The following is a 23581-nucleotide window of genomic DNA, read 5'->3' on the forward strand; positions in this document are numbered from 1 at the left end:
AGCTGGGACTACAGGTGTGTGTCATGGACCTGGCTAACTTTATTCTTAATTTTTTTTTGTAGAGATGGGATCCCACTTTTGCCCAGGCTGGTCCTCAACTCCTGGACTTAAGCAACTCAAGCAATTCTCCAGCCTTGGCCTCCCAGAGTGTCAAGATTATAGGCATGAGCCACTGTGTCTGGCCGAATTTTTTTTTTCTCACCCATTTTTTTTTTTTTTTTTTAAGTAGTCAGCATTTAATCAATCTCCCTCCATGTGGCCTCAAGCCACCAGGACACAGGCCCCCCAACACCCTTAATCTTCTCCTCAGCTCTTCTGCTGAAGAATTTGGCCTTCACGATGACAGGCTGCTTTGGGAGCTCTCCTTTCCCCAGAACTTTGTAGTAGCCCGATTGCACCACATCAATGATGGGAGCAGCCCCAGTCTTGTTTTTAGCAGCATTCACCAGTGTCTGCTCACTGACCAAAGTCCACAATTTGTCAAGGTTGACAGTTGGGCAGAAGCTCTGGTTCCTCTTTAAGTGGTAATGCCTCATACCAACTTTCCCAAAGTAGCCTGGGTGGTATTTGTCGAAGTTGATCCGGTGGTGATGCAGACCACCAGCATTACCGCGGCCTCCGGGGTGCTTCCGGTGCTTGCCTATGCGGCCATGGCCGTGGCTCACGTAGCCCCGAAGTTTCCGGGTCTTCCTCAGTCTGGATGGCATGTTGGCAGCCCAGACGAAAAAGCACCCATTTTCAATTGAGCTCTTTGTTTTTTCTTTTCTTTTCTTTTTCTTTTTTTTTGTTTTTTGCAGAGGCTGCTTAATACCTGCTGCTATTGAGTTGGGTGTTTGTTTTCTTTTTCTTTTTTGAGATGGAGTCTCATTCTGTCACCCAGGTTGGAGTGCATTGGTGCAATCTCAGCTCACTGCAACCTCCACTTCCCAGGTTCAAGTGATTCTCCCGCCTCAGTCTCCCGAGTAGCTGGGATTACAGGCGCGCACCACCACTCCCAGCTAATTTTTGAATTTTTTAGTAGAGACGAGGTTTCATCATGTTGGCCAGGCCAGTCTCGAACTCCTGACCTCAAGTGATTCGACTGCCTTAGCCTCACCAAAGTGGTGGGATTACAGGCGTGAGCCGTTGTGCCCAGCCAGGTTTTGAGAGTTCCTTATATACTCTGGATACAAATCCTTTGTCAGATAGGTGATTTGCAATATTTCCTGCCAGTCCTAGCTTGTGATTTGTTTTTAGTTCTCCTAACAGTAGTTTTCAAAGAGTATTAATTTTTAATTCTGATAGAGTCCAATATATCAATTGCTCTTTTACGGATTATGCTTCTGGAATCATAGCTAAGACATTTTGCCTAAACCAAGTTGCAGAAAATATCAAACTGTAGCCTGAAGGAGCTGACTAAGGGCAAGAATCAGAGACTAAACCAGCCACCGGGGCAGGTACTGGGCAAGGGGTGTAGGTGTAGAGGAAGAGATTCAGTTGTGGATGATAAGACAGTTGGGTGGATTTTCAGACAAGCAATGTGGTAGATATGATTGGTTAGCATTCAGCATCCATTTTCATCTCCTTTTAGCATACTTTCCTGAAGAGGCTAAAAAGCTAAGGATTATATGTCTCAGAATCCCTTACAGCCAATCACATGTACTTGGGTGAGATTCGAATGCAGAAGTGAGGCTGGGCTCATACCTGTAATTCTAGTACTTTGGGAGGCTGAGGCAGAATGGTTGCTTGAGCCCAGGAGTTTGAAACCAGCCTGCACAACACAATGGGACCCTGTATTACAAATCTTTTTTTTTTTTTTTTTTTTTTTAATTAGCCAGCGTGGTGGTACATGTCTGTAGTCCCAGCTACTTGGGAGGCTGAGGTGGGAGGATTGCTTGAGCCCAGGAGTTCAAAGCTGTAGTGAGCTGTGATTGCGCCACTGCACTCCAGCCTAGATGACAGAGTGAGTGAGGCTCTGTCTCAAAAAATATATATAATAGAATGCAGAAGTGAGACAAAGGCCATCACCCTGCTACTTTGACTATTTCTCCTGGCCAAGCAAGGTTGTAGAGAGGTGTCATGTTTCTATTGCAGTGATACTGTTAGGTCTCTAGCTTTGCAAATATTGAGAAGTGGTTGCATCAGAGTGTAGCTGTGGCAATGTCCTGATACAGCTGCCAGCTCCCTGGATCACAGCTGCAGCCCCTTATTCTTAAACCCAATTAGTGGAGACTTTCAGGTGCTTCACCCTCCCTGACAGTGGTAGAGGTAGCAGCTTCCCTTACCATGTTCCGGTGGTTATTCTTGGAGTTTCAACCCAAAGCTAGCTCCTCTAGATTTTCTTTCTTTTTCTTTCTTTCTTTTTTCTTTTTCTTTTTTTTTTTTTTTTTTTTTGAGACGGAGTCTTGCTCTGTCGCCAGGCTGGAGTGCAGTGGCGTGATCTTGGCTCACTGAAACCCCTGCCTCTCGGGTTCAAGAGGTTCTCCTGCCTCAGCCTCCTGAGTAGCTGGGACTACAGGCATGCACCACCATACCCAGCTAAATTTTGTATTTTTAGTAGAGACAGGGTTTCATCATGTTGGCCAGGATGATCTCCATCTCTTGACCTCGTGATCCACCTGCCTCGGCCTCCCAAAGTGCTGGGATTATAGGCATGAGCCACCGTGCCCGGCCACTCCTCTAGACTCTCTGAAGGATTTTGTAAGCACTTAATTCTTTCTATCCCTAAGATAGTTGCAGGGATTTCTGTTTTCTGCACCAAATCCCCTCCAACTATCCTGAGTGATACATGCAGTCAGGATGTATCTGGGAGGAATGATAAAGAATCCAACATCTTCAGCTGGGCACAGTGGCTCATTCCTATAATCCCAGCACTTTGGGAGGCCAAGGCGGGCGGTTCACTTGAGGCCAGGAGTTTGAGACCAGCCTGGCCAACATCACGAAACTCCATCTCTACTAAAAACAAATACAAAAATTAGCCAGGCCTGGTGGCACGTGCCTGTAATCCCAGCTATTCAGGAGGCTGAAGCATGAGAATCGCTTGAACCCTGGAAGTGGAGGTTGCAGTGAGCTGAGATCATGCCACTGCACTCCAGCCTGTGCCACAGAGTAACTCTGTCTCAAAAAAAAAAAAAAAGAACAAAATATCTTCTATCGTGGGAAAAATGGGACTGTGGAAAGGCATTCATTTGTTCAACAAGCATGTAACAGACATGGAGTGGGTGCTATAGCTAGATATCAAGAATACCTATCTTCCCTGAAGGAGCTTACATGACCTGATGATTTCATGGTATGATGATAGAGATATATTAGAATACTATATGCTCACAGAGATGTTCTCAATCAGACTTGGTAGAGATGTCATCAAAGAGGTAACCTCTAAGCTTGGTTTTAACAGATGAGTAGGAATTGGCCAGCAAAGAAGGGGAAGAGCATTCTACCTGCAATAGGGAAAATTATTTTATTACTATTTTTTTGGGACAGGATCTCTGCTGTCCCCCAGGCTGGAGTGGTGCAGTCATGGCTCACTGCAGCCTAGACCTCCCAGGCTCAAGTGATCCTCCCACCTCAGCCTCTTAAGTAGCTGGGACCACAGGTGCATGCCACCATGCCCAGCTCATTTTTGTATTTTTGTAGAGACGGGGTTTCACCATGTTGCCCAAGGTGGTCTCAAACTCCTAGGCTCAAGTCATCCTCCCTCCTCAGCCTCCCAAAGTGCTGAGATTACAGGTGTAAGCCACTGCCTGTAATAATTTGCTAGGGCAAATTATTAAGTAAAACTCTTAAATATCTGTGTTCACACTTCTTCCACACCTTCCTAGGAAAGAGATGGGGAGAGGAGGTGTGTGTTTCTAAAGACTAGGCGCTAGACTAGGAGGTAGGGATAATGTAGAAGCTTCTTTGATGGGTAGGACAGGGATGGAGGCTGGAGTTTGAAAGTGCTATCAGTAAGGAGAAGGAAGCAGTTGACCTAAGAGCTTCCCTAGAGACTAAAGGAAGGGCATCCTTAACCTGTCCTAAACTTTTCAGTCTTCTTTACTTCCTCACTTCTCATTAGATAATCAGATGACATGGGATTCTGAAACCAAGCCTGGGTTCAGAGCCAGGGATACCACTTACTCACTAGGTGATCTTGTTCATATGACTTCACTTTTTGAAATCTGCCTTCTCACCTATAAGATAAGGATAATGATAATATCTCCATTGTATAGTGTTGTAAAGATCTAATTAGATAATGGATGTGAAAAAATGTTGAAAATTGTAAAACACTATAGTAATACCAGTCACTTTTTTTTTTAAATTACACTTTAAGTTCTGGGGTACATGTGCAGAATGTGCAGGTTTGTCACATAGGTATATACGTACCATGATGGTTTGCTGCACCCATCAATCCATCATCTACATTAGGTATTTCTCCTAATGCTATCCCTCCCCTAACCCCCCACCCCCAGACAGGCCCCGGTGTGTGATGTTCTCCTCCCTGTGTCCAAGTGTTCTCATTGTTCAACTCCCACTTATGAGTGAGAACATGTGGTGTTTGGTTTTCTGTTCTTATATTAGTTTGCTGAGAATGATGGTTTTCAGCTTCATCCATGTCCCTGCGAAGGACATGAACTCATCTTTATGGCTGCATAGTATTCCATGGTATATATGTGCCACATTTTCTTTATACAGACTATCATTGATGGGCATTTGGGTTGGTTCCAAGTCTTTGCTATTGCAAATGATCAGTGTGCACACAATAAACATACGTGTGCCTGTATCTTTATAGTAGAATGACTTATAATCCTTTGGGTATATACTCAGTAATGGGATTGCTGGGTCAAATGTTTTGTTGTTGTTGTTTTTTTTGTTTGTTTGTTTTTGTTTTTGAGACCGAGTCTCACTCTGTTGTGCAGGCTGGAGTGCAATGGCACAATCCCAGCTCACTGCAACCTTCCCCTCTTGGGTTCAAGTGAGTCTCCTGCCACAGCCTCCCAAGTAGCTGGGATTACAGGTGTGCACCACCACACCTGGCTAATTTTTTTTATTTTTAGTAAAGACGGAGTTTCAGCATTTTGGCCAGGCTGGTCTCAAACTCCTGGCCTTAAGCAATCTGCCTGCCTCAGCCTCTCAAAGTGCTGGGATTATAGGCGTGAGCCACCGTACCCAGCCCCACCAGTCAGTATTATTATGTAATAAGCAATGAAGTCTGGTTGATTGTATCTCAGGTATATCTCCTTCCCCAACTTTATTTCTGTTCATCCCCCTGCTGTGATTTGGTTCAGGCTTCTATCTTCTCTATGTCATTTCTGTAGACCCTCTATATTTTCAAGTGCTCCTAAAGGAATTTTTCCATAGATCTTACTTAAAAACTATCTAGGACACGCTACTATCTACATAATAAAGGACAAACTCAACCAGGCATGGTAGCTTGTGCCTATAATCCCAACACTTTGGGAGACTGAGGCAGGAGGATCATTTGAGCCCGGGAGCTTGAGGCCAGCCTGAGCAATATGGCGAAACCCCATCTCTACAAAAAAATACAAAAATTAGTTGGGCATGATGGCACACACCTGTAGTCACAGGTACTAGGAAAGCTGAGGTGGGAGGATCACTTGAGCTAGGAGGTTGAGGTTGCAGTGAGCAGAGATTACGCCACTGCACTCCAGCCTGGGTGACAGAGCAAGACCCTGTCTCAAAAAAAAAAAAAAAAAGGACAAACTTCTTAGCTTAGCATAGGGCTCTTTCTGAACTTGATCTGACCTGTCTTTCTACATTCATCTCCTCTCTTCCTGCTACACACCCTACTGTTCAGCCTCACTGAATTTCTTACTATTGCTCAAACAATCCATTTTCACCTGTATCGTTCCCCCTTCTGGAATGCCTTTTCTCCTTCCTGATCACCCTTCTTTCCATCACCTTCTCATCACACTGTTCTCTCTTTTCCATTTGGCACATCTATTCACCCGTAAGCACTGGCTCAAGTGTTATCCACTCCCCAGTTCTCTCAGTAGCACTTTGCATGCCCCTCTATGACAACACTTATCATACTGTTTTGTAAACATTAGTTTGAGAGGCTTTTAGATTCCTACTAGATTGTGAGCACAGGGAAGAAAGACACCTATTCATAGATGGATCTTCCTTAGTACCTGAAACAAAAGAGGTACTGGATATATACATATGTTTAAATAAACAAATAAGCTCCACAGACCAGACAAGACATAGACAAAAAAATTAAACCGCTTCGGCAGGCCTACACAGGTGGATCACCTGAGGTCAGGAGTTGGAGACCAGCCTGGCCAACATTGGTGAAACCCAGTCTCTACTAAAAATACAAAAATTAGCTGGATGTGGTGGTACACACCTGTAATCCCAGCTACTCGGGAGGCTGAGGATGGAGAATCACTTGAACCCAGAGGTGGAGGCTACAGTGAGCCAAGATTGCACCACTGTACTCCAGCCTGGGCAACAGAGTGAGACTCTGTCAAAAAAAAAAAAAAAAAAAAATTAAACAGCAAGGAAGTAAAGGAACCAAGTGTTGCATATCTATAAGTTCTAAATGAAAAGTAGAGGAAACAAGAGTCATGATCATTTGAATTTGGGAAAACTCCAGGATGGGATTTAAAACTTGGACCCACCAATATAATACCAATGATCTTATGTGGTTCCTTCAAACTGGGTCCATACTCCTCCTCTCTACCTTGCCTCCCCTGCCGCAGACTTGGAACTCTTTTGAAGTTGGCAGCAGGTCTCTTGTTCATCTTTTTATCTTGCATTCTTTCTTTATCTACTGGTATCTAGCCAGATGTTTTGTACATAAGCACCCAATAAACCTAATGATTGTATTAAGCCTGGGTAGGATTTGGATAGATGGAGTAGAAGGAAGAAGAAATCCAGATCAGGGACGCAGCAGGAATGTGTTAGTTTTCTGTTGCTTCTCTAACAAATTATCACAAACGGTGGCTAAGAACAACACAGATTTACGATTTTATAGTTCTAGAGATCAGAAGTCTGAAATTAGGTCTAACAGGGCTCAAATTAAAGTGTTGACAGGGTCATGTTCCTTATAGAGAATTGAAGGGAGAATCTGTTTCCTTGACTTTTTTCAGTTTCTAGAAGCTACTGCATTCCTTGGCTCATGGCCCCACCTCACCCTGACCCCTACTTCTGTCATCACATCCCCCTCCCTCATTTTGGCCTTTCCTCTTATACAGACTGTTGTGATCACATTGAGATCACCTGGATAATCCTCTCATCTCTAGATCTGTAACTTAATCACATTTGCAAAGTCCCTTTTGCCACATAAGATAACATATACACAGGTTCTGGGGATTAGGATATGGATACTTTGGGAGCCATTATTCTGTCTACCACAAAGAGCAAAGCTAGACATAAGAATGAGCAACTAATGTTTGGAGATGGACCTTTCCAGCTGAAGCAAAGGGCTGATTTGATTAGAATACATTAGAGTTTGGAGATAATACAGACCCTCGAATATCAGAGTAAGGAGTTTTAGTTTTATCCTATAGAAAGTAAGCATTTGAAGGTGGGTGAACAGGGAGTTAACAATGAAAGCAGTAATCTAGCAGACCCCCAAAGACCATAGAGTATATAAATCTAGTGGTTATGCTTGAGGTAAGCAAAAACAGAATTAAAAGGTTAGGGATCAAGAGACCACACAAAGGTGAATACACTGCTATTTGCTGTCCTATCAAGTTTCTTCTTTTTGCTATATGTTCCTCGTGCATCCATGATAAATGACTGATGAATTATTTCCCTTCTTGAATTCTCAATTTTTGTCTAGTGGAAGTCTACAGTCTTGTTATAATCCCTCTGCTTAGACGAGTCTGCTACAGCAGTTGGGAAAGCATGTATTTAGGGTAAGAAATAGAGAGGAAGAAAGGGGATAAGATGTGAACTGATTAATTTGTTCACTGATTAGAAGAGGCCGAGCTTCACAGAAAAGGGTTTCAATGGTTTGGAAAGACCATTTCTACCTCTAGGTTGTAAACAACAGGAACCCAATGCAGAGTGAGTAAGAAAAAGAATTTATTAGCTTTAATAGCATCTATATGATGATGATTTCCAAATTTACATTGCCAAATTGCATAAATTAATTAATAAGTAGAGCTGCTGCTTGTCGCAGGCATGATGGCTTCAAGGTTACTTTGCAGAGCTGGAACACTGGCCATGTAGGCTTTGAGGGCTTGCAGTCCCAGTGGGGTGCAATCGCAATAAGACATATATGAGTCTGAAGAGCAAACTCATATATATCCAATTGCCTAGTGGTTATCTTTACTTGGATGTTCGAAAGGCAAATCAAACTCAACATGGCCCAAACTTGTTCCTGACCTTCCCTTTCCAATTCCCCTCACCAAACCTACGCCTCCTATCATTTTCCCTATTTCAATTAGTGAAAACTCCACCGTCTTTGTTGCTCAAGTCAAATACTTTGCAGTTATCTTTCATTCACCCTCCACATTCAAACTATCAAGAAATTCCATCAGCTTTACTTTAAAGTCTATAGGAATCTGACCATTTCTTTCCACTGGTACAGCTACCACCCTGGTGCAAACCATCTCTCACCCAAATGATTGGACTAGCCTGCTAACTAGTCTCCCTGTCCATACTTCAGTTGGTTTGTTTTCAATGCAAGAGCCAGAGTGATCCCTGTTAGAAAACATGTTAGATCATATCACTCCTCTGCTCAAAATCCTCCAAAGGCTACCTATCCTACTTAGAGAAAACCAAAGTCCTCACACAATAACCTACAATATCCTACACAATATGGCTTCTGGTTACCTTTCTGACTTCATCTTTCACTACTCTTTTCCTTGCTCATTGCACTCTAGCTACACTGGCATCTTTGCTGTTCTTCTAATACATCAGGCATAGTACGCACTTGCCATTCCCTTTGTCTGGATAATTCTTCCCTAGATAGCCATATAGCTTATTTCCTTACATTCTTCAGATCTTTACCCAAATGCTATCTTATTAGTGAGTCCTTCCTTGATCATACTATTTAAAAAATTTATTATGAGGGAGGGGAAGAAGGAGCCAATGCAATGGCTAGTCTTTATTGGAGAGAAGATACTTTACAGCACATTTTTGAGCAATTAGTGCCAGGGCTCACTGGGCCAACTGGTGGGGCATCAGCTTGTAATGGGTTCACACTTAGAGCATCGCTGGGTCTCGCCTTTGTGCAGCCAGAACCAGTTGACAGCACTGTTGTCCGCTTCACAGATGCAGCTCGCTATTCTCTTGGTGATGGAGGGAGCTGTTAGGGTCTTCCCTGGTGCCTGAAGCCTCCTTTTGGGGTAGTATATTGTATGGGTCCAGTCTCATACATGGCTATCATGACCTTCCTCTCAAGCCCAGTCATCTGCTCGTCGTCAGTAGGAACACCACCTCCAGATGCCATGAAGCATGCTGCCACCACCCCATTGGGACTGTAAGCCCTCAGGCCTATGTAGCTAGTGCTCCAGCTCTGAAAACTAACCTGGAAGCCATCATGCCTGTGACAAGCAGCAGCTTTATTTACTTATTTATTGAGACAGAGTCTCACCCTGTCACCCAGGCTAGAGTGGAGTGGCATGAACATGGCTCACTACAGCCTCAACCTCCTATGTTCAATTGACCCTCCTGCCTCAGCCTCCCAAGTAAGCAACTCTTTCTAAAATCTTAATGCCTCTTCCATCTCTATCCCCTTTCAGTTTTATTTTTAATACCACTGATCACTAACATCTATACATTTTATTCATCTAGTTTATTGTCTACCTTTCCTTCTACACAGACTGTGAATTCTAAGAGGACACAATGTATATGCTGTTTGCAGATGTATCTTCAATGCCCAGAATAGCATCTGGCATAGAATAAGCTTTTTCAAATAAATGTTTGTTGAATAAATGAATGAAAAATCTAGGTGATAACTTCAGGCATGGTTAGATCCAGGTTCTTGGCATGTCATTAGAATTTTCTTCTGTCTCATAGCCTTTCCTCTGCATTGGCTTCATTCTCAAGCAGGCTTGATGTGTTACAGGTGATGATAAGAGGACCACCAGCGGCTGCAGGTTTACATTCTAACAATTTTGCAGCCTAAATGGAGAGAGAGTGAGTGCCTCTTTCCTGATTGTTACAGAGAAAGCCTTGGATATACCATATTGTCTGGGTTTGGGTCAAGTGACAATTCCTAAAACAGTGTCTAAGGGTAGAGGAGGAAAATGTTGTGACTGACTGGGCCTGGGTCTTGGGGCCCTTTGGAACCGGGGATAAAGTTCAGCTCCATTTAGACTAAGAAGAGGGGAGAGGTGGTTTCCTAAAAGGAAAGGGGATGCTATCACTGGAAGAAGATGGCGGCTAGACAACAAATGTCCACCGCATCATCAACAACCCACCCGCCGACTGAGCCCAGAACAGCGTTCTTCTCCCGCCTCTCCATTTTCACACTCAGCCAGATGAGCCTCTGACCGTTAAGCTTCTCTCCTCCTAAATGTCTTTTCCCCTGCCTCTGTCGGTCAAGGGCTTCCTCATCCCTCAATGCCTGGTCCAACTATGATCTCCCTCACCCCGATTCTTTTTTTTTTTTTTTTTTTTTTTTGAGACGGAGTCTCCCTCTGTCGCCCAGGCTGAAGTGCAGTGGCCAGATCTCAGCTCACTGCAAGCTCCACCTCCCGGGTTTACGCCACTCTTCTGCCTCAGCCTCCCGAGTAGCTGGGACTACAGGCGCCCGCCACCTCGCTTGGCTAGTTGTTTGTATATTTTAGTAGAGACAAGGTTTCACCCTGTTAGCCAGGATGGTCTGGATCTCTTGACCTCGTGATCCGCCCGTCTCGGTCTCCCAAAGTGCTGGGATTACAGGCTTGAGCCACCGCGCCCGGCCCCTCACCCCGACTCTTAACGGATACTGTCTCTTTCCCTCTTCTGAGTATCCTGCTTGTTTCTACTTCTCTTGTAGTTTTGTACGCCATGCCTTGTATAATATTTTACTTACTTGTATACATCATGAGTTCCTTGTGAAAAAGGATACAGCCCATTCCCGGGGTGTCCAGGCCAGCGCGTCACGCCCTCTGGGAACCGCGGTGATTCGATCCCGGCTGAGGCCGCCAGGGAGCGCTCGGCGCCCGGCGCGAGGCCGTCAAGGGCGGGAGGAGCTGTGATTGGCAGAAGCGGCCGTCAATCGGGCGCAGGCGGGGCGGGCTGGGTCGCCTGGGAGGCCTCTGGGAGGGAGGCGGGGCCTGCATGAATGGGGCGCGCGGCGGGCTGGCTGCAGTCGGCGCTCGCGGGGGAAGCCCGAGTCCCGGCTGGGAGTGGGTGGGAGGAAGCGACGTTGGGTGGTGGGGGAAGGGAAAGAGCGCGGGGGGCGGGGAGGGGCAGCGCCCGGGCGGCTAGCCGAGCGCGGCAAGGCGGCGGGTGTGAGCAGGAGCCGGCTGCCTCCGTCCCCCTCGCTTCGGTTCGGCTGTCTGCTACGCTGCCTTCGCCCTCGCCGCGCGCCGCCTCCTGAGGGACTCCAGGGAACCTCTGGCGACCCCGACGGGGCCGAGGAGTCGGGACTAGGGGAGCCGGCGCTGAAGGAGAAGCCTGGTCGGAGCCGCGGAGCCGAAAGCTCCGGGGCGTGGAGGTGGGGGGCCGAGGCCCCTGAGGGGGCCCCGCAGCGATGGGCAACCTGGAGAGTGCCGAGGGGGGCCCGGGAGAGCCGCCCTCTGTCCCTTTGCTGCTGCCGCCCGGCAAGATGCCGATGCCTGAGCCCTGTGAGCTGGAGGAAAGGTTCGCCCTGGTGCTGGTGAGAGCTGAGCCCAGCCCCTTCCCCCGCCTACCTCCCCTCAGGTCCCGACGCCCGGGCTGAGACTTTGTCCTGGGCCCCCGTCCCGCCCACCCTTTCAGTCGGGGTCCCGGACGGATCTCAGCCTCCAGTTTCTTCCCAGGAACCTCTGAGCAGCCGCTGGCCGGCCCGGACAGCCCCGTGGGGGATCTCGGGACCGACGCCTCCACCGCTGGACGCTTAGGAGAAGTCCCCAGCTCGGGACCGTCCTGGGAACCAGGCTTCTCCCTCCTTCTTCCTTCCCCTTCTGCTGCCCTTCTGCCGTCTCCCTGCTTCCTCGCCAGCCTCCCCGTCCCTAGCATTCTCAGCCAGGAGCCTCTCGCGGGTGGGGGGAATTCAGAAGCGCGGCCGGCTTCTTAGCAGGCTTCCCTGAGTGAGGACACTGCCTCTCCTGCAAACATGGAGGCTTCCCAGGGAGTGGGTCCCACTCCCAGCCCACACCAGATGTTTGGGGGGAGAGGGGGATGGGGAGGGGGCTGGCAGCTCCTGAAGTGGTGGAATAAGTAGTGTGCCATTCTGCTTATTTTCAGAACTGCCTGCAGGCATCCTGCTAAGTTATAGTGGATTTGCCTAAAAGGCTGAACATGTGGATAAACCATTTCACTGGGGTGTTTTTCCAAGTGAAACAATACACAAACCATCCCGCCTCCTCCCCCCCTTTTCATGTTAAGCCATAGTGACTGGTTTGTGTTGTTTAGCCTGTGCTTTTTAGTCTTTCTGTAGATTTCAAACGGTCTGTGTAAATGGATTTTTAGAGCTGACTTTGGGATTCTTCTTTGGTGTGGGAATTGGACATTGATGTCAGTGGCTCTATGAAGCGAGAGGTTCTGAGCTGGTATCACTGGGAAGAAGCCAGAGAATATGTTGCCGCTGAAAATGAAGTTTTGCAGAGCGAAAACATTGGTAAACCGGGGTTAATCTTTGAGAAACTTGGGGAAATAGTTATCAGTTCCCCAAATAGTTATCTAAGAAGCAGTAATAATTCTGGCGTTATTGTTGGTATGGCCTGAAGGGCCGACTTTGCCTTTGCCTCTGCCCGTGAGGAGGGATAAGTTGTGGACTTAGCAGCCTTATTGGATTTCATCTGCCTTGGAATAAGGAGATTAGATCTATTGGCAACAGTGGAGCTGTCTAGAGATCTTGGCCTCTCCAGGGGTAGAGAGCCTGACATCAGCCCACTGGTACCAGAGCTGGCTCAAAGAGGGTCTACAGTGTTCCAAGGGGAAGTGGTGTCGCTGGCACCTCTCTGCCTGCCAGCTCTGCAAAGGGCCAAAGGGATGTGGGCCATACATCCTGTGGCCCTCTGCATTTCCCCCAGCCTCCTCAGGGGGATCGGGTGAGTCAGTGATTACCGATGTGCTGTGACCATCTCACAGGCTGAGGAGGAGAGACGGACTTAGTGGCCTTGAGAACAAGAGCCCAACTGTTGGGGAAAAGAGTGGGAGGGGATCTGCACTCCAGTGGGGGTGTGAAAACCTCCAGCAAGCTGACACAAGTTAGCTATAGAAATTGGGGAGAAAGGGATGGGGTGAGGTGGATTGGGTGGAAGGCTGCCTTAGGTAGGAGCTGCCAGGCCATTTTTTGTGAGAGCTCAGAACCAGAATCCATCATGTTCTCATTGGCCCTTGGTTGACCAGTTTGTTTAGTTAGCAAACGAATGGCTTAATAGTCACAAAATGCACGTGGTGTCCTAGTTAACCAGAACACCAGAGCACCAGGAGAACCCAGGTTAAACGGGAACTGGACCACCCACTTGCCTGCCTGCCTTTCTGTATAAAATTTTGACTTGTTTTCTCGTGCCTTTCATTTTGGTCTTGTTTTTGTGTGCCTGAGCTGCTGCTGATGAAGGGTTGGAACAGGGCAGGCCAGAGCTAGTTGTCTCAGGAGACGGGATTTCACCTCAGTTTTCCAATACAGGGAAATTATCCCTTCTTGGGGATTTGAGTTCTTCTCTGGGGGCTCTTAAGTGTCCCTGTGTCCACTATTCTGAAAGGTACCTTTTCTACCATGCTTTGGGAATAGTACTGACTGTGAGTTAGATGTTTGACCCAGGTACAGGCTCAGGTGTATTTCCTGAACACTCAGGAGAGGCATAGTGTAGTTGAAAAAGCAAGGACTCTGGCTTAGCAAGTATCTTAACTTCTCTGAGCCTAGACTTTTTCCTCATCTGTAAAGTGGAGGTAATCCTGTTCTGGTGAGATTGTGAGAATTAGGTGAGCCCCTGTATATAAGGTGCTCAATGTAGTAAGTACTCAGTAAGTACTCAATATAGATTAGCTTTTTTTTTTTTTTTTTTTTTTGAGATGGAGTCTGACTCTGTCATCCAGGCTGGAGTGCAGCAGCACGATCTCAGCTCACTGCAAACTCCGCCTCCCAGGTTCAAGCAATTCTGCTTCAGTCTCCCCAGTAGCTGAGATTACAGGCGCGTGCCAGTATGCCTGGCTAATTTTTGTATTTTTAGTAGAGATGCGGTTTTGCCATGTTGGCCAGGCTGGTCTCGAACTCCTGACCTCAGGCGATCCACCCGCCTTGGTCTTCCAAAGTGCTGGGATTACAGGCATGAGCCACCGTGCCTGGCCAGATTAGCTTATTTTTGTTGTTGGCTTGAAACAGTCAGATAAGTTTTTCCTTTATCACCTTTTTCTTTCCCGTATTGTCAGCTTCATTATAATTGGTTTGGTTTTTTGAAAAAGCTATTTGGGAGGTTTTTTGAGGTGACATAGTGGTGTCCTGGTTAAGCATACGGACTTTCAAATCAGGGTGGATTCAAATACTGTTTCATCCATAGTCTTCGGTTAGAAGAGTGTTTGACCTCAAGCAAGCTACTTAATCTGAGTCCTAGTCTCCTCTTATACATGGGGATAATAATAGCATTTGCCACATGAGGTTGTTGTGTGGATTTAATGAAATTGGAAGTCAAATACTTAGCAGAGTCTGGCATCTACTATATGCTTAGTAAATGGTAGCTTTTAAGTTTGTACCTCTCAGCAGTGACTCAGATCTGAGATCACTTGTGTTCCCAAAAAGGGGTTTTACAGTTTAGAAATCTGATAAAACCAATTACCCTGTTGTGTATATCCAGTCTCAGAATATGGCTGCTGCTGGAAGCTGGAGGGCTTCCTCAGCCCCAGTGTGTCTGTGGAAAACCCCCTGAAGAGTATCCTCGCTGGGGAAGTTGTATCAGGGCTGAGTCAAGACCACAGGCTCCCAGCTTTCTGTTCCAGACACATGATCTGTCAGCCCAAGTTGAAGAGCTTGAGATGAGGGCTATGAGAAGATTTGATGAGGACATTGATTCCAAGAATCCTAATCCAGCCCAGTGCCTTAATTCAGGGATTCCTTACTGGTGTGTTGTAGATGGGTCACAGGTGTGCTGGGATACTGATCCCCTTATTCCTAGGGGCAGCTAAAGTTCCCAGTCAGTTCCCTCTGGATGGGATCAGCTTCTACCCCATGTACTGTACAAACAGTATTATTTTCTAGGTGTGCCTCGATGTGAAAAAGGTTGTGAAGCTGCTGTGTTACACTGCTTCATGGCATCCTTCCTTACCCCCTATCTGAGCAGCACTTCCCATTCTGTTGGGTATTGAGAAGTTTGGGGTTGGGGCAATTAATGGAGTTCATCTTTATGAATACCAGAATGAGAGCCAATCTCTGGTCTGATGCAGTCCAAGTCTGTGTTTTGGTCCAAACTAGATTACTACCCAAACTCAGTTGCTCAGAAGCTAGTATTCTGGCCAGTACTGGATTTTCCCTAGAGAAGGGAGGCAGAGGGCTCTAAGGTCTTTGAAAGGATAGCTGTCTTTGTTGTGATTGTACTCTGATTTTTCTCTTTGTTGATTTAGTACAGACTTGAAATGGAGTCTCAAAGTTCTGATGCCAGAAAAAGCCCTGCGTATCCCTCAGGAGGAGGCTTTCAAGGCATGAGGGTAGGGTTGTGTGACAGGGGCTATCCCTGCTGCAGTTCCTCCTCTCACATTTCCCTGGTGATGACTGACAACTTGGGGGTTTTTCTGTAAATGTAGCATTGATGTGGGAGCTAAGTTGGCCTGGGTGCTAGTTGTCTAAGAGGCTTTGAGGGGCCTCCTTTGACACAGAAAGGGGCTGGGAAAAACTTGGACTAAATATCAGGTTCCAAATCGCCATGGTGGAAATTTTTTTCCCAGCCCTCAGGATTGTGGTGAATTAGTTCAGGCTGGAATAGAACTTGGGAGGGGCCGGGGAAAGGGCCTTTGACAGCAGCTGGTCAGAGGAACCTTCTTCTTGTTCAGAGACCCCACAGAGAAGACCCTAGGCCACAGAGAGGAGTCTTGTTCCCTTGACCTCCTGATATGACCCTGCCTTAGTCTGGGGGAAGCCTGCATGTTGGGAAGGGACTGATAGAGTGGACTCTGTCATTTGGGAATGTTTTCATTGCCCAGAGGGAGATTCAGCATTTTTTGTTTTTTTCCTCTTAAAGTAATACTTATTCTCTAAAGAAAGTATGGGACAATTCAGAAAGAAGAAAAGACTAAAGATTTAGGTTAAAGAAAAATATCCGTATTTTCTCTAGTTTCTTTACCAAATGCAAGTAATGTTTTCTTAGTTCATTTACCAAATGCAGGTGATGTGCTTTAAAACCTTTATATTTTTTTCTCTGCATAGAGTTTTATACAATGTTTTGACACTTGATTTATTAATTTAAGACAGTCTCGCTCTGTCACGCATGGTGGAGTGTAGTGACATGATCACGGCTCACTGCGCCTCACTGCATCTTTGAACTCCCAGACTCGAGCAAGCCTCCTGCCTCAGCCTCCTGAGTAGCTGGACCATAGGCGTGCACCACCATGCCTGGCTAATTTTTTCATTTTTTTGTAGAGATGGGGTCTTGCTTTGCTGCCCACATTGGTTTCAAACTCCTAGACTCAAGTGATTCTCCCACCTCAGTCACCCAAAGTATTGGGATTTTAGGCATGAGCCACCATGGCCTGCCGGTATATATATTTTTTATCCTGTTTGTTTGTTTGTTTTTTGCTTTTGTTATTTGATTATTTTCCCAGGTTAGTAATTGTAAATGTTTTGTTTTGTTTTGTTTTGTTTTGTTTTGTTTTGTTTTTGAGACCGTCTTACTCTGTCACCTAGGCTGGAGTGCAGTGGTACTATCTCTGCTCACTGCAACCTCTGCCTCCTGGGTTCAAGCGATTCTTCTGCCTCAGCCTCCCAAGTAGGTGGGATTCCAGGCACCTGCCACCACGACTGGCTAATTTTTGTATTTTTAGTAGAGACAAGGTTTCACCATGTTGGCCAGGCTGGTCTCAAACTCCTGACCTCAGGTGATCTGCCCACCTTGGCCTCCAAAAGTGCTGGGATTACAGGCAAGAGCCACCAAGCCTGGCCTGTAAACATTTAAATGCTTGTATGATGGTCCATTAAGTGAATGTACCTTTGTTTGCTTACCTATACACCTTTTCTTAGACATTTAGGTTTTTTGCTTCTGTTTGCCATCATAAACAATGCTGTGATGAACATCTTGGCATACAAAGTGTTTTCAATATTTAGAGTTTTCCTTGGGATAGAAACTCAAAATAAAACTTGCTAGATTGTAGGATATAACAGTTTTTATTTCCAAATGGTTTTTTAAAAGAGGGAATAATGTATGAAAGTGGTTTTAAAAGGATGGAAGAGGATTGAGAATAGCTTCTTTTCTCCTGATTATGAAAATAATACATGTTTATTAGGTAAAATTGGAACTTACTGAAAAGTATAAAGAAGATAATAAAACCTGTAATCTCACCATCTACTATTAATAAATACTTTGATGTACATGTATATATATATTTTTAACAATTGGGACCATACTGTGTATATTGTTTTGTAAACTGATTTTTTCATTGACTATTTCAAGCATTTTCTCATTTGCTTACATATTCTTCAGTATCATGATTTCTTTTTTTTTTTTTTTTTTTTTGAGATGGAATCTCACTCTGTTGCTCAGTGTCCAGGCTGGAGTGCAATGGCCCGATCTCGGCTCACTGCAACCTCCGCCTCCTGGGTTCAAGCAGTTCTCCTGCCTCAGCTTCCCAAGTAGCTGGGATTATAGATGGCCACCACCATGCCTGGCTAATTTTTTTGTATTTTTAGTAGAGATGGGGTTTCACCATGTTGGCCAGGCTGGTCTCAAACTCCTGACCTTAGATCTACCCACTTCGGCCTCCCAAAGTGCTGGGATTACAGGCATGAGCCACTGTGCCCGGCCCAGTATCATGATTTCATTACTGCATAGTACTCTGTAATATTTTATCACTGCCTTATGTTGCTTTTTTTTTTTTTTTTTTTTTTTTTGAGATGGAGTCTTGCTCTGTCACCCAGGTTGGAGTGCAGTGGTGCGATCTTGGCTTACTGCAACCTCTGCCTCCTGGGTTCAAGCAGTTCTTCTGCCTGAACTTCCTGAGTAATTGGGATTGCAGGTACGTGCCACCACCCTGGCTATTTTTTGTATTTTTAGTAGAGACGGGGTTTTGCCATGTTGGCCAGGCTGATCTTGAACTCCTGACCTCACGTGATCCACCAGCCTCGGCCTCCCAAAGTTTTGAGATTATAGGCATGAGCCTCTGCGTCCAGCCTATCTTACCCTTTTAAAATCTTTTTTTTTTTTTTTTGCTGTTACAAATAATGCTGTGTTGAACATCCTGTGCATAAATATTTGTGTCCATCTCTGATTATTTCTTTAGGATAAATTGCTAGAATTGGAATTATTGGGCCAAAGGGTATATGGTTTTTAAAGGCCTTTGAGACATATCTTCTGAAAAAGTTTTATCAGTTACCTTTTCCATTTTTAGTATATGTGTGTCTACCTTTCTCTGTAAGCCAACCATTACTGAGTGGATTAATGTTTTTAAAGCCTTTGCCAGTTTGATTAATTAGACATGGTATCTTGTTTTACTTTGCAGTTCTTTGAACATTTCATTGTAAGTGTTTTGGCCATCTTTTATTTGCACTCTTTGCTCTCTGTTGGGGATTTATTATATACATATGTCAGTGTAATAAATGCATACATTTCCTACGCTTTTTCATTATAAAATATTTTTCACATATGAAACCATTGTAACTATTATGTAAAGTTAAAATAATAAAATGGACACCAGTGTATCCACTGTGGAATTCTTAGAATTGCTTCCTGCCCCTTATTTTCTTCCTGCTACTTTAGGATAAAAAAGCCCTTTCTCAGGACTCACTGGGTCTGTGTTCTGCAGCTGGGACAGTCCAGGTGGCAGCCACACCAGTGCTTCATAATTCTGTCTGTGGGGAAACAACTGCTACAGCTGGTGAGAACAGGAACTGGTCTTGGTGGAAATAACTAATCTTCAGTGAAGTGAAAAAAGAAGCCAAAGTGGAGAGGAAATGAGACCGCAGATCCTCCTCTGCCCCTGAGATTGCTTGGGGAGGCTGGGCAGAACCAGGGTCCTGGTTCTGTGGTCAGCACCAAAGTATGTGCCCCAGAAGTGACTGTAGTAAGCCCATGGGACAGCAGTGCTGGCTGCCTGAAGTCAGCGTGTCATCTGGTCTGCCAGACCATTCACTTCCATTCTGGGGAAACATTTCTCCCATGTCTGAGCTGAGCAGTAGCAGTGCCAGGGAAAGGCTGGGGTTCATCGCGGTTCAGAAATGACTTTAAAGAACAGGGAGGACCTTTTACTTTGAAGATAGAGTAGGGGAGGGTCCTGTCAGCACACAGGCTTCCCCTCTCCTCCTTCTCGCTGGGTACTTCTGAATAGCAGCAGGTGAGAACTTCAGGGATTTAAGGTTGTCATTCATGAAGAAGTGAAGTGGATTCCAGAATAGAACTGAGCTGGGCAGCTGGAATTCCTGCATTCCATTTCCAGTCTCTCTCTTTTGCCTCTCTGGGCAAAGTTATGTCTTTGTATCTTGTTTTCGTTCCACATGGAGAGTGAGTCAGTCCCCCAAGAAAGGTGTAGAAGTGTCAAGCTCCCTCTGTGTCCTGGAGATACTCTTGTTGTCTTTGCCTCCCACTTTGTTCTCCACCTGTCTTTTCCTCTTTTAGAATCTTCCTCTTTCCAGGTTCTCTTACCCCTTCTGTCTTCCATCACCTCACAACAAAGTTGTGGGTTGGGGTTTGTGTGTTGGGTAGGGGAGGGCATGGATAGGGTGTTGTTTTTTTTGGGGGGGGGTGCAGTATTTCCCCTCCTTCAGCTTTACTATTATGCATACTCTTCTTAGTTTATAAAGTATTTTGAGGTCCTTCAAAGATGTTCTCAATAATGTCCAGAACCACGAGGGGCTAGCAGAATTATTTACATGGCAGATTTTGCCAGTAGAGGACAAGTTTAGGCTCTTGTATATTAGTGATGGTTTAATTCTTATCCTCATACCCCACCCCCATCTCTTTTACCACCTTCCCACCCTCACCAGAGTTACGGCCAAAGCTGGAGTTGGGGCTGGTGATCTTACCTCTGGGTCCCTTATACACAGTAACAGGGAAGATATGTACTTTCTTTCTCCCTTGTTTGCTCATTTCTACTCAAATTCAGAATGGAGAATATCTTAGTCCTCTTTTAATTGTTCGGTGCCTAAGAAAGTTGACATGAGCCTAGTCGTTGGGTACTTTAGGAGATGGATGTTTAGTTTTAAGAACTACCTACAGCTTAGAGCAGTTTCTGCTCTTGTTTTTGCACAGAAGCTGGGGAGCCAGTCAATAGATCCTCCTAGTGTTTCCCATGAAACCTTAAAAAAATTTTTGTTCTGGGAGGAAGCAGTAGACCATTGGTTTTGGAATCAGAAGATTTAGGTGCTGATTCAGCTTTATAGTCTTTTTTTTTTTTTTTTTAGCTGTACCTTAGGCAAATCCTGTAACTTTTCTGAGTCAATTTCATCGTTTATGACGTGTGAGGATAATACCTATCCTACAGATTTTTTAGGATGCTTACAGGAGACAACATAGTGAACATACTTTGTAACCTATAAAGGTGCAAAAATATTTAGTGTATATACTTTACCCACTTTTATCTCCTCTCAGAATTCCGTAAGTTAAAGTAGCTTTCAACTGAGGGAGGTATTGTCCCAGGAGGGAGTTTTTGGAAGCACTTGAGGATGTTTTGATTATCATACTGACTGGGAGTGCTAGGCTTTCTACCTGAGGGCCAAGGCTGTTAACCATCCCTCTGTGTTTGGGTTATGTTTGGGTCAGTACCACACAATGAAGAAGGATCCTGCCCAAAATGTGGTTGGCACCCCTGCTGAGATTTGCCTTCCACTTATCTGTACCTCTTTTGTCCTGTGTGCCAATTGAGGATGAAGCTTCAAGAGCAGTGAAAGGGAAGACAGAGCCATGGTTATGTCGTGCTTTCTTGGTTTTCCCATTTCCTGGCACACCTTTAGGAAAGAGGTGGACCTCTTTTTATTGCCTCTGCCTGTCAGTTTAATACCTGATTCCTCTGTACTGTGGGCTCTACCATAAAACTCATCAAGGGGCAGTTTGGGGTGTACATACTACACTCACCCCCGGTCAGTTACTCAGGCCAGAGTAAAAGTTTTTATAAGTTAGGAATATGTTTGAGACATCTCTCAACAGTAGTTCTGAATCTTTTGGGTAACAGATTCCTTTGGAAATCCAGTTAAACCTGTGGTCCCTATTTCCCCCTCCCCCTCCCATGTATATATGAACACATGTAGTACTTTGGGAGATTTAAAGCCCATTTTTGGATTTGCTAAGGAAGCCCTGGCTTCCAGCCTGGAGGAATGGGAAGTGATAGCTGGATGAGGAAACTCTACTGCAGGAACTCCTTGATACAGTTAGTACTCTTGATCCTTGGTAAGAAGGAGCCCTGGTTATTGATTCAGATAAAATAATGCCGCTCTTGGTTCCAACAAAGAGAGCTTGTTGAAACTTGGGTGATTCCCATTCAGAGGGAGATATTCAGGCCCTTGGACAGTTTGATTTAACTTTGATTAAGGATCCTTTGTGGTGGGGTCTACCCCTTTGAACTAGGGCCCTAGCCCTCAACCTTTGGGAACATCCAGGTGGAGATAATAGGATGTACAGCTGGCCCTCCTTATCTGTGGGTTCTGTATCTGTGCATTCAACCAACTTCAGATAGAAGATATTTGAAAAAATTGTGCATGTACTGATCATGTAGCCTTTTTTTCTTGTAATTATTCTGTAAACAAAACAGTATAACAACTGTAGGTGAGCCTTAAACAACAAGGCCTTGAATTATGTGGGTGTGCTTATACACAGATTTTTCAGTGAAACGAGAATTGAGTGGTAAGAATTGAAAACCTTATAAGGAGGGCAGACTTTTGCATACACATGGGTTCTATGGGGCCTGTGGAATTTGAGTATGCTCAGATTTTGGTACCAGGACCAGGCTTGGAGCCATTTGGTCGGATCCTGGAACCAATTCCCCATGTATACTGAGGGACAACTATATTTACATAGCACTTAATTGTATTGGGTGTTATAAATAGTTTAGAGGTGATTTAAGGTATACAGGAGGATGTGTGTAGGTTATATGCAATTACTATACAATTTTATATCAGAGACTTGAGCATCTGGAGATTTTGTTATTCTAGAGAGGTCCTGGAACCAATCCCCTTCGGATACCAAGAGACAACTGTACTTCAACAAATCCCAGGAACCCAGTGGCCTCTTGCAGTAACGGCCAAAGGTTAGGTAATATCCTGTGTTTGGAGGTACTACCTGCCTAAAGCAGCAACTCCTTGGGGAATATCTGGGTAGTGGGCTTCCCAGCGTGTGCCTGGGAGAAGGATGGAACGTTTATTTCTCTAGCAATGCTTAAATCCTCTCTTCTACCTTACAAAAAAAAAAAAAAAAAAATGACCTGTACCTTTTTTGACTGCTCGGATATTTCATAACAGAATTTTTGTAGGAAAATTTACATCTTTTGGGGGACTTATGGAAAAAAAAAAAAAACTTTTTTAAAACAACACTCTTTTTTCTGGGTAGAGTCCCTCATCTCATCTTTTCGGGAATGGCTCAGTGTCTGGTCCTCACTGAATGCCTGGATTTAACTTGTAGAGATTAAGGAAAGACAGTTAACATTTGTTGAATGTATGCTGCGTACTTTAACATGTGTTATCTCATTTAACTTGACAACAACTCTGTGAGGCAGTATTTCACTGCAGTGTTTTTTAACAGGCAATGTGAAGCTAGCACTCAGAGGGGTTAACTAAGCGGGGATGGTCTCAGCTTAACTGTCACTTAGGCCTTAAGGAAAATATTTTTGGTTAGATTTTTTTATTCACACTAAAAAGAACTGTTGGAAAAACAACTTCTAAAATATGCTTAATCTTTTATTTTTTATATATAGATTTTAAATTCATAAAAAAAATCTGTAAGGGTACAGATAAAACCGATAACACTAGTTAGTTACCTCTGGGATTTGGGGGTAGGGGAGGAACCATGATAGGAAGAACAGATTCAAAAGGAATTTAGCTTTATCTATAATGTTTACATCTGAAATTTTTATTTATATATTTTTTAGAGACAGTGTTTTTTTTTGTTCCCCAAGCTGGACTCAAACCCTTGGGCCCTCTCACCTCAGCCTTTGGAGTAGCTGGTACTACAGGAGTGTACTACCATGCCTAGCTATAATGTTTACTTTTTTTTTTTTGGCAAGGATAATTCATTTATGTATTAGTTATATAATTAAAAGTTAAAGAATAGAAAAAAATTTTTAACTTCACTAGAAATCAAGGAGACGAAAATTTAGAGGATATACTTTTTTTTTTTTTTTGAGACCGAGTTTGGCTCTTGTTGCCCAGGCTGGAGTGCAATGGTGCAAT

General features: G+C 44.8%; 2 protein-coding genes across 7 annotated transcripts in view; one reads left to right on the forward strand and one right to left on the reverse strand.

The window, feature by feature from the left end:
• Window positions 1–205: 205 nt before the first annotated feature.
• Window positions 206–787, reverse strand: LOC104679739 (60S ribosomal protein L27a-like). Its single transcript, XM_030939827.1, has one exon. It carries the CDS (start codon window positions 705–707, stop codon window positions 237–239), a length of 471 nt encoding a protein of 156 aa, XP_030795687.1. The 5' UTR covers window positions 708–787; the 3' UTR covers window positions 206–236.
• A 10540-nt stretch (window positions 788–11327) lies between these two features.
• FMNL3 (formin like 3) overlaps window positions 11328–23581 on the forward strand; it is a 62938-nt gene continuing 50684 nt past the window's right edge. For 3 of the 6 annotated variants that reach the window (XM_010385380.2, XM_030938841.1, XM_010385382.2), the window contains exon 1: window positions 11328–11740. In XM_010385380.2, coding sequence (XP_010383682.1) covers window positions 11615–11740 — 126 coding nt within the window. In that variant the 5' untranslated portion in view covers window positions 11328–11614. Of the gene's footprint in view, window positions 11741–12324; window positions 12683–23581 lie in introns of those variants that run through there. The other 3 variants (XM_010385383.2, XM_010385381.2, XM_030938842.1) reach the window with 3 other exon arrangements.

Source organism: Rhinopithecus roxellana, chromosome 10 (assembly GCF_007565055.1).
Source record: "Rhinopithecus roxellana isolate Shanxi Qingling chromosome 10, ASM756505v1, whole genome shotgun sequence".
In the NCBI taxonomy this organism is placed as follows: Eukaryota; Metazoa; Chordata; class Mammalia; order Primates; family Cercopithecidae; genus Rhinopithecus; species Rhinopithecus roxellana.

Coding starts and splice junctions, on each gene's coding strand:
- LOC104679739 (XM_030939827.1), bottom strand. CDS start 707: ATGCCATCCAGACTGAGGAAGACCCGGAAACTTCGGGGCTACGTGAGC.